This window comes from Patella vulgata, chromosome 5, assembly GCF_932274485.2.
Source record: "Patella vulgata chromosome 5, xgPatVulg1.2, whole genome shotgun sequence".
In the NCBI taxonomy this organism is placed as follows: Eukaryota; Metazoa; Mollusca; class Gastropoda; family Patellidae; genus Patella; species Patella vulgata.
Window position 1 is genome coordinate 23,277,217 of NC_065883.2, and position 11,451 is coordinate 23,288,667.

General features: G+C 33.5%; 1 protein-coding gene across 1 annotated transcript; it reads left to right on the forward strand.

Annotated features, from left to right (window-relative positions):
- The first annotated feature begins 77 nt into the window (after window positions 1-77).
- Window positions 78-11,451, forward strand: LOC126822653 (peptidyl-prolyl cis-trans isomerase G). Its single transcript, XM_050551634.2, has 13 exons — window positions 78-134; window positions 1,433-1,497; window positions 2,091-2,165; window positions 2,313-2,420; window positions 2,661-2,705; window positions 3,425-3,512; window positions 5,507-5,536; window positions 5,999-6,144; window positions 6,971-7,148; window positions 8,798-8,923; window positions 10,491-10,611; window positions 10,865-11,073; window positions 11,400-11,451. Exons 2-13 carry the CDS (start codon window positions 1,434-1,436, stop codon window positions 11,449-11,451), a joined length of 1,242 nt encoding a protein of 413 aa, XP_050407591.2. The 5' UTR covers window positions 78-134; window position 1,433.

The window sequence follows — 11,451 nt, forward strand, 5'->3', positions numbered from 1 at the left end:
AATTTTCCAAATATTTAGCTTCTAAACATTATTTTTGGATAAAAGTTAAATACTTAACTATGTCTACGTGAATCAACTTCCGGTAACAGTCGGTCGTGTTTTGCGGTTTTCAGAAAGGAGAACCAAGAAATCAGGTATCTAATTAAATAAAAAGCAAGAATATGAAATCATTTAATAAATAATCTGTCATATCGTTGTCATTTCATATCATTTGATGTGCGACTCAGCTGGTCTACAAATGAGATTTGTGCATGTGATCTTTACCTTATTGCAATTCACGTCCTTAGCCCTTAGGTATTCAAGTTCCTCCATGCATCTGATTTTAGAAATAACAAGTCCTGTGTGCTACACCATAGATAATACGGTATTAGCTAGTGTTGCACCTCATGTAAGATTGATATAGGATAATTTTAAAAACTTAAAATTACTAGGTTAAATGTATTCTCACAAATTAAACAGATCCAGCCTACAAACTGACACTGCAAGTACCGGTATATGATTGATTGATTGATTAAGTTAGAGTAATTGGCCGTATAAGTATAAGGTTCTTTGTTAATCAAGCAGTGTTCTTCAATGGAAATTCATGCATTATTAGGCTGCATAAATCATGTGCCAACCATAGACATAGGCTACTATCATTAGTATCAAGTATTTCTATACCCATTTTCCATTGGTCTATTGACCTTGTTACTAGGGAGCAGATGCTGGTTCTCTTATCCTGGAAGTCACCTATTGGACCCCTGCATTGGCCGTGAAAGTTCATAAGGATTTTCCAACGTGGTTTTCCCATGTCAGTGGTGCAGAGTGGAGGACCTGACAAGGACAGCTGTCTAGTCGTTTGGATGGGATGAAAAACCAAGGTCCCATTTACACATTGGCGTGCAGTTGGAATTCGATATAAAAGTAGGTCATAGCGCCGCTGCCCAGGCAAAATTTCCCTCATAGCACACTGTATGGCTTATGCCTGTCTTCATTAGCCCAGTTGGAGCAGAACAGTAGGACGTTAAACTCTATTTCATTTCTGTTACTTTATCTGGTTTCCTATTTATGTATAAATACAACCCAACTCTCACCCCAGATATTTACATATTTTTATCATCAATCTATAACAATTAATTATGTGTCTATTTAACAGTAAATAATTAATTACGTGTTTATTTAACAATAAGTAAGTGTTTAACAGTTTATTTAACGATAAGTTGGAAGTATAACTCAGTTAATTACCTGCTAATACAATAACAAGGGGGATGAAACAGCTTGAGAAAAAAATAACTTGGGATGAATAAGCTCGGGGTGATATTGTCATGGGATGAACCGACCCGCATCCGACCTGTTAAATGTTCCTTAATTAATGTTTTATGGGATTATTGGAAAGGCTTGAAATAATTGGTAATATTAATGTTACTTTATTCTTGGTATATGTTTTTTTTAGGATGACCGTTGGTGGAAAGTATCGCCCACGATGTTTCTTTGATATTGAGATTGGAGGAAAGTCAGGTAAGCATTGAAATCAAAATATTTGTGTTGCTATCATGTATCTTTGAAAACCAGTACCGGTACCTTACAATTTATTCTTATCCGGTTTCATGTGAATCTTTATATACCGGTACGTCTTCATTAAAATATTGTTGTATTGTTGTCAAACAATACTGTCATCCATAGGTGCTTGTTAACGTTAATCATGCAATTGACTTGAATTTATACACAATTTTTATATGCATTAGATAAAGAATCCTATTGATTTTCAATAATTTCCAATAATTAGCTGGAGTTATGACCTTTGGTCAATTTGAAAAATCTTGTGGACAGATTAGTAGCTATTGTTGTTATCCCATTGGTTTGAAATGTATACACAGAAAGAACTAAAATAGAAGTAAAAGGTTGTTACTCTTGATCAATTTTAAGATTCTTGTGATTGTTCCCTTTATCTACAAAAGAATAAAGCCTTGTGAATGACTTGGACGATTTATTTGCTGTGGGCGTATGTTTCATTGCCTAGCAACCTATCTTTAACCATATTGGTCCGTATATTGTTTACATGCACTTTGGATGATACTGTATTGATAAACATTTTTTTGTTTGTTTTACAGCGGGGAGAATAATCTTTGAACTTTTCTCAGAAGAATGTCCTAAGACATGTGAAAACTTCCGATCCTTATGTACGGGTGAGTAGTTTAAGATAAATAATCATGCCAAAAGATATTTCCTTTAGAAATTTTTACAGTGATAAGAAAATGAAGCAGCATTTAAAGACTGTTGTATTTGTAATGAATTAGAATTAATTAATTTACTATATATATTTGGAATTACAGGTGAAAAGGGCATATCTGAGAAAAGTAATAAACCTCTCCATTATAAAGGATCCCCAGTTCATCGTATAGTGAAAGACTTCATGATACAAGGTGGAGATTTCACTAAAGGTAAGTCTGCAAAATTTTTATTGAGACTGTAGTCAGGAAAATGTATTTTCAAGTCCAGTTCCCACTTGCTGTATGAAATTCACAATAATGACTCTACAAAATGGAGATATTAAACGCCATTCAGATATTCAGATATTTATCTCAGAAATTGAACTCTGTGGTATTTTTGTGGTAAACTATTTAATAGCATAATTCTCTTTATCTTTGGGTGTCTATATTTGTACTGTTTATGTATTACAGGCGATGGAACTGGTGGTGAATCAATTTATGGAGAGATGTTTCAAGGTAATATATACAAAATTTTGGGGACACCCCACAACCCACCCGTTTATGTCAAAAATTAACATTTGTACTGATTATTTGTGCGTTTATAAAGTGACAAACTATACAAATGGGTTACTTTCAAATTATCATTTGATGGTAGATAAAAAACGTTTATAATCTCCAAAAATCGTGTATTTGCTACTATCGTGTATTTGAATGTTGACCGTGTAATTGACCAGGTATTTTCCTTAAGAGGTGAGTATCAATCAACGTCCTGTTTATCTACGGTATTTATTTATTAGATGAGCAGTATAATTTGCCGAGAGGTGTGTATCAATCAACGTCCTGTTTATTTATCTACAGCATTTACCTATTAGATGAACCGTTTAAATTTCCCAGGATGTGTTTAGCCAATCTGTTTAATTGTTGGAAAGATTGAATTTAGTCACGAACGTTTCATTTTTTTATTGCACAAACAAGGATATCTAGCTTATATTTTGCTTCTTTGCCAACTTGCGTAGGACATTTCCATCATATTGAAATAGCATCCATGCAAGAACAATCTGTGTAGTGGTTCAGACTGTCTGAGGTAAACTAGAATTCACTTTCTTGGCAAGCTTGACCCTTTAGAAAATACTGAAATATTCCAGTACTGAGGGAATGTGAACACAAGATTAATATGAACACAACTGAATTGGAACTGATCATTATGTAAAATATTATAATTTTTATTTTTTCAGATGAAAATTTCATCTTGAAACATGACAAAGAATTTCTCCTCTCAATGGCTAATCGTGGCATAAACACTAACGGTTCCCAATTTTTCATGTAAGTTTCATTTCGATAATCTGTTTTATTAATAAAAAAAAGTTTCTTTTTTGTCTCTAGGTTTTACAGTAAAATTGTACAATAATGGTAATTATATATAAAATGATGTTAATAATTGTTATTTTACTAAAAAATAGTGCACACATTATTATTGTACAATAATATAAACTGGATGATATTAATAGCAAAGATCTAAAAATGAATGAAATGTTTCCAAACTGTTTATTTTACTTTACATGGTACATTTCCTTCAAGTGCCATGTCACTATGCATTATGGCTCTGGGCCCCATTGCACAAAGCACACATAGTACTTAAAGCCACACAGTTCAAACACTTAAAAAACCTAATACTACAAGTACAACTAAATATAATATATAACTTATTGTATGCTTCGTACATAGGGGCCCTGTTTGTCAAGGACAAAGCCCACTTTTCAAAAATTGTAAACACTTTATAAATTTTAATAGCTGTCCTAAGATAACAAGAATTGGACACTAATTTAGATAAGAATTGATTATTTTTATTACTAATCATTGGGACTTTCTCTTGATCTCTAAGCCGCTGTTGTCATAGTTTTAATATTTTTTATTTATCCATCTTGATATGACTCTTGCAAAAGGTCAAGGGCGAGTCCTGATCATGTGCTGGTCGTTAAAGACAGTAATGTCATATATGTAGGATAAACCAGTAAACGAAATCCATATTTGACGTTGGCTGAAGCAGTTTATTCTATTTTCTATATTTTTTATATGTATACAGAGACAAAGTGTGATGGGATCACTATGGAAACAGGTAAAAACAAAACAAGGAACCTTTAAAAATTAAAAACAAAAGTAGGATACATGTAGCATCTTAGCTGATTGAAATACAGGCAATATTTGAATGAAATGTCTTTAAAGTTCCTATTCCAGTTGAAAGAATCATCGTTATGCAGTTAATAAGATTGATCAGCTACGTGTAAATATCAGCTCAAGAGTTAATAGATTTCAAAATTATAAAAATGATCATTTAAATGCTTGCTATTTTTAAGTACATATGGGTTCAACAAGAGTATTAAGGTTCAGAATTTATCAGATATATCAGATTGAAAACAAGTTAAGATGTAGATTTCATTGCTTATCTTAAAATATTCATGTAATCAAGATCTGTAGTAGATAATGCAAGACAATTGTACAACAAAACACATTTTAATTTTAAAGAATACATCATCACTTCATATTGTTTTCTCATGATGGATAGTAATCCGTATTTTTCTCTGTCAACCTGTTTTTCTGATAAATTCTAAGAACCTTTTAGTAGTACTGTTGTTCATTAATGTACTTTTCTGAAGAAAAAAAAAGAAGATAGGACCACATTTGATAAATGGAAAATGTTTTTATATCATTATTTTTAGACACACCTATGTCAAAGAATATTATTGAATTACAAAATTTAACAGACTTATCGAAATGTGTTCCTTTTTGTTTTAAAAATGTTTGACAAATTTAAGTTACTCACACATCTAGGGAAAATGAGTTACATTCTTTTATAAGATCACTTTGATTTAAATAAACTTTATCCCGTAGATACATACAGCATAATACACTTGTTTAAATGAAAGTAATATGAGTTCATACCACAATTCTATATAATTCAATAAAATATCATCTTTGAATTGGCCGTCTTCATTAGCCCAGTCGAGGCAGAACAGTAGGACGTTAAACCCCATTTCTTTAAATTGGCACTGAATTCATAATGATAGATCATTAAAGAACGACGCCCACCCAACATTAATATATGTACACAGCAGGCTATATTTCTATAAAGGATATGTATCTCAATTTCTTTTTTTTATCTTTAATTGATTAGTGAGTTTATTTTAGGGTGTAGAGAAGGTAAGTTCTTGGTTTGTGTCTAGACTAGATGTGTGTGTCACTCTAATTTGAATCTATTTTCTATGTATTGTGATTTTAGTTAATAGTTTGTTTCTGTTTCTTTCATATATCAATAACAGAACCACAAAGCCTACACCTCACTTAGATGGGTAAGTAAAAGATTGTACACACCATACATTTTAATCAAGTCCTATGTTGTGATCATCCTGTCCACATGTCCATCATTCCACAATTTCCTGTTCACACTTCACAGATTAAAGTTCTTGTTGGATTTCTTTCAAATTACTAGAGATTGTTCATATGGTCACAAGGAAGAAACCTATCGAAAATCTTACATATTACATGACAAATGTCCAGCTGGCTCATAGTTATTGACCAATAGATCCAGAAACATTGAAGTCAATTTTTAACTTGAGCCGTTATGACCGGCGTTAATGACCAAGTTGGAACCCTTGCATCAAATGCTTCAAGTAATAGACGTTAAATTTTTTATTTGATGTTAGTCAAACTTGGTTTATGTACAAATCTCGTTGTCGTGGTGAAAATGATTTGGTTCTGCCAAAATTGGCTTTGTAGTCCTTAAAAGATCTTTTGGGAAATTCTATTTTCAGTATTCATGTTGTATTTGGTCAAGTCATAAAAGGTGAAGAAATTGTTAAAGCAATTGAAGATCACCCTACAGATTCCAAAAGTAGACCAACTGAAGATATTCGCATTTCAAATTGTGGAGAATTGGTTCTTCAACTTAAAGCTAAAGGTATTATTACATTTCATATTAAGATGCTCCAACACAATTATTGAGTTAGCTGTCCATGTTTCATCAAAAAAATGGATTACCTTGTCAGTACATCTCTACTTAAAGGATCTAAACCTCTATTCTTTGGAATCTGAAAATGAGTCAAAAATCACACAATAATGTGACATGAATCAGTTTTGTTCTGCGAAATATGTGAGCAGTCTAAATTGAATGACTACAAGTTTATCATTTAGTAATTTGTGGATCTGTCATTTCTAAGTACTTTTGCATTGACTTAAAGGATATGTTTTGCTTTGTAATTTGTTCATCATGCCTTTTCATTACAAATGGCTCCCGAGACCATAGACAACCCGATGTTGGGAACTGATTTTAAAATTTCCATTGTGTCTTACATATTTGCACAGTAAGATAACAACATTAATATTGATTGAAATGGACCAATATTGAATTCTAATTTTTGTTTTTAATTTTAAATATTATGGATATTGGGTTAGAGGTTTAGCTCCTTGAATTTTAATGTAGAAATTAATATCAAATCTCCATGAGGTAATAATATTGCATTCACCAGTGACTATCTGTTAGCGCTTTATTATATGGTAAATAAGTATAAGTTTTAACGTCCACTCAACACAGTAATAACAACAATTTTTGTCCCAAGTAGAATCCTTCATTGATGGTACCAGTAATAAAAACTTATTGTTATTTTCAATATTAAGCTGCTTTTAATTTATTCATAGCAAATTTAATATCTCATTGCTTTTACCACTCCCAGTAATAATAACTTATAAATATTTTAAATATAAAACTGATTTTAATTTATTCACAGCAAAAAAGAAAAAAGTTACATCTGGTACAGAAGATTCATCAAGCAGTTCTTCTGAATCCGAAACTGGTTCGATATCCGACTCCAGCAGTGATGAAAAAGACAAGAAAAAACGGAAAAAGAAACAAAAGAAAAAAGATTCCAAGAGAAAGAAGAAAGACAAAAAACCAGAGAAAGAAAGGTAACAATATGTTATATTAATTTTTGATTTTAAAATTTACTTCTAATCAAGCCGATTGGTAAAACATTGAACCAGTCATTATGGTATCATAAATCAATCTATTTTCGGCTAAATCATGAGTTAATTATTACTGGTTGATTAAGAAGTCTATCAACTTGCTTGTCGGCTACAATAACAATCATACCTTATTGAGAATTGGCCACATTGTTCATAATCCAAGTAATTTGCACATTTAATGGTAATTTTGATAAAACAGTAAGAAAACAAAACAGGCTTGCTGATTATTCGTAATGGGTCCAGTAAGTTGACTTTGTGAAAATAAGCCATGTGGGGAATGATTTTAATGAGTTTAGTGAGTACGGTGCTGGCTCTCAATTAATGGGGTTATGGGCGGTGTTGGCTGAGAAAGTTTTTCAGGATTTTCCTTGTCAATGACGCAAGGCAAATGGTCTGGCGAGGAAAAAAATCTAGTTGTTCGGATTGAACGGAAACCTGAGGTCTTATTTATATCATTGGCAGCACGTTAAAGTTCTCCTGGTGGATGGATATCAAAATAATAGTAAACTATAGCGTTTTTGTCTGGAAAAGATTTTCCACATAGTTTTTGTATGCCTGACTTCATTAGCCCAGTTGGTGCAGAAAAGTAAGACATTAAATTTCATTTCAGATTGGATTATTTGAAGGAATAGTCCTTTAACACTACATGAAATCTTTCTTGTTTATGAAATGAAATGAAATGGGGTTTAATGTCCTACTGTTCTGCTCCGAACTGGGCTAATGAAGATGGCCATACAGTGTGCTATGAGGGAAATTTTGCCCGGAGAGAGGCACTCCGTCCTACTCTTATATCAAATTCCAACTGTCAAGGGATCATTTACGTGAACACCATGACAAGGAGTAGGGTCGCCTGTCCAACCTTGTGGGTTTTCTCCAGGTCCTCCGGTTTCCTCCCACTGCTAAACACTCCTACGAGCAAGCGAATTATGGAAATAAAATTGAACCATATTTAAGTCCCGAAATGACCTAGTTTGTTTCGAGTGAACACACCAATGTGTACACAGGACCTCGGTTTTTCATACCATCCGAACGACTAGACAGCTGTCCTTGTGAGGTCCTCCATCCTGCATCACTGACAAGGGGAGCCACGCCGGAAAATCTGGATGAACTTTCTCGGCCAATGCAGGGATTGAACACCCGACCTCCAGGCTAACGAGTCAGCGTCTTACCCACTTAGCCACCCTGACCCCTGTCTTGTTTGGGGGGTTGGATGGCTGAATGGTTAGCGTGCGCGCGCTGTATCATAAAGTCTGTCATTGAGTCGACTGGCGTGGTTTCTAATCCCCGGTTGTACGTGACAAGGAGTAGGGTCGCCTGTCCAACCTCGTGGTTTTTCACCGGGTCCTCCGGTTTCCTCCCACTGCTAAAGACCCCTACGCGCAAGCGAATTATTGAAATAAAATTAAACCATATGTTAGTCCCGAAATGACCTAGTTTGTGTCGAGTGGACGTTAAACCCCATCTCTCTCTCTCTCTCTCTCTCTCTCTCCCCTGTCTTGTTTATGAAAATATATGCTTAATGACCTCAGTGCTTGAAATAAAGCTTTTATTCATTCATAACAAAGTCCTGATAATATCCTCTTATTTATTAGTGAAGAAACTGAGAGAGAGAAAGAGAAAATAACAACAATATTTGCCGAAATTCGTCCAGATGAAATACCTGATATACCTAACAATTTTCTCCTCCGTAACAAAGAGGAACGTCAGGCAGAAAATGGGTAAGTTAATATTTAGGAATTTAACTTCTTAGCATCCAAGTTTCTTCATTGTTTATAACTTATTTCATATGATCTATAAGAAATACCTTGAGTGTTTACAGATCCTGTTAAATCTTTCAATTAATCATTTCTTTAAAGTATCATAGGGATATGACTTTTCTATTGCGTGACATTTGCCCCAATGTTTTTTATATCAAGAAATTATCTTTTATCAATCCAAAACACGTAAAAAAAGTGTCCACCTTTAAGAGCAGTACTTTGCAATACTTTATATAATAAACTAAACACTGCCTAATAGATAACAATCACTAGCAACTTTAATATTGTGATGTTGCAACAAGCATTAGCTTGATAACGTTGAGAGAATACTCTTCGAAACTTCGCCCAAATGTTTTTCCATAAAGTATGTGGTATAGTTTATTGCTCTATCCAATTACTAAATTCCTCCAAAAGATTATTAAAGATACATTATGGGAGATTTTAATAGAGAGTTGGCCATTCTTGCTATAACAGTTCAAAAATAGATGATGAAAGAAGACTATATTGAAAATTTCAGTCAAATTACTTTATTCTGAACAAAGTTATCACTATTGTAATTTTTGACTAGAAATAGGAGTCAAATCTCTCTTCACCATCTCCGAGAATGGACGATCGTTTGATTGACAGGCGTTAACTCCACCTACATAATCTTGATTATCAAGTAACGTTTTCAATGGCTGTGGTTTGAGACAGGGTTGCAATTCAATTCGTATCACATTTATTTTTACTACAAATTAAAAATAAGACTTTTAATATATAGATAAGAAGCGAAAGTTTGAAAGGAATGGACCAAATCAATGAGGCATAATTATAGCTGACTTCTGGTTAGCCTGCGTGTACTCTTGTACGTAACTAGTAGGTCTACGTAACTCCCGAACAGTGATCTAATGGAGCTGCAATTCAACTGGGGTAATGTTAGCTGCGATGCTTATCAATTTCTATAATTTTTCTGTAAACGCAATTAACAAAAGAGCGTATAATACCGACATTCAAACTCTCATTTTAACCACAACTAAACATAATATCAAGGCAGTATATATCGAACTTTCAATCATATTGACTGACATGCGGCCTCGCTCAACAGTGGCCTTGCTTCGTACAATCTATCATTTAGCCTCGCTCTAAAATTATTTCCGGGAGTATGACGTCAACGTAACGGTTAATCTCCGCTTACGACGCCATTTAAAAATTTAATCAATCAACGAAAACCCTGTTTAAATCCAAGCCGAATCCAAGCCATCCGTGGGTCTACAGAGTTGATTTTGTGCTTGTTGTGTAAATAAAGATCTAATTTATAATTTCTATGACATCTGAAGCCTAAATAAAGACTTGCAATAATCAGATTTAGCTCTTGCATAATGTATGTTTAAGTATTATCTTGTCGTTATCAAGCACAAGGCAAGCAATAATATGATACAAAAAGATAATTTTGGATAAAGCAAAACCATTAAACACAGTACATTTATGTATAATATCTCGCTAATATTTTCCATAATTTAAAAGTTTTTGTTGTATTTTATTTTTGTAGAGAAAATGGTAATAGATCTCCACCTGGTTACGGCCAGAGAAGAAGAATAGAGCAGGTTCCTTATAAAGCTAGAGCAGTTTATTCTAGTACTGGACGGAAAATAAAAGGAAGAGGAAGTGTGGTAAGTTGTGTTCTTCATTATAAAACTGACAATTGTGTTTAAGCCCACATCCAGTTTCATGTACAAGAAAACCACTAAGCACTTTACAATTTGAACAAATACATGCATACATGTATGAATACCAAATCCCACAGAAACACACAAATAGTAATTAAAATTCATCAGGTATCAATCACATAGATTGCCTTATCTAACATAATAATTTATAAAACCCTCTCTATCAATCTCTCACAGTAGTTTATTATATTTTCAGAGGTACAGATCGAGGAGTAGAAGTCGAACACCACCACACTGGAGAAGAGAAAGGAATCGGTTGAAACCATTAGAACAAGTTGAACAGGAGAAGGAAGAACGATGGAAGCGAGGAGATAAATTAGAAGCTGTAAGAACTAATCCACAAGATGCCAGAGGTCATCTGCAACAACGATTTGAAACTGGAAAAATGGAAGAGGGAGATAAAGAGTAAGACCTATTTTATAACTTATTTAACAAAAAGAGAAAAGGTCTACCGTCTTGAATGCGGGTGAATTGTTTTTCCAAAACATCCAAATGCCAAAAGCCTGAGGGTTTTGTTAAAAATCAGAAATGTGTATGTCCTGTTTTACTGGAACGAAATAGAATTTATTATATCTACTCAATAAGACAGGCGATGCAGTTTAAGCCTATAGGCTGGAGTAACTTAAAGTCTGTCTAAATGAACCCACCGTTTTGAATGGAACTGTTTATAAATTAATTGAGCCTCCATTAAGAAAAAATGCCTGATATTAAACTTCTGTTTTTCTTTTTAGGGAGAAAGAGGAGAAAAAGAAAAAACATAAACATAAAAAAGAGAAAAAGTAA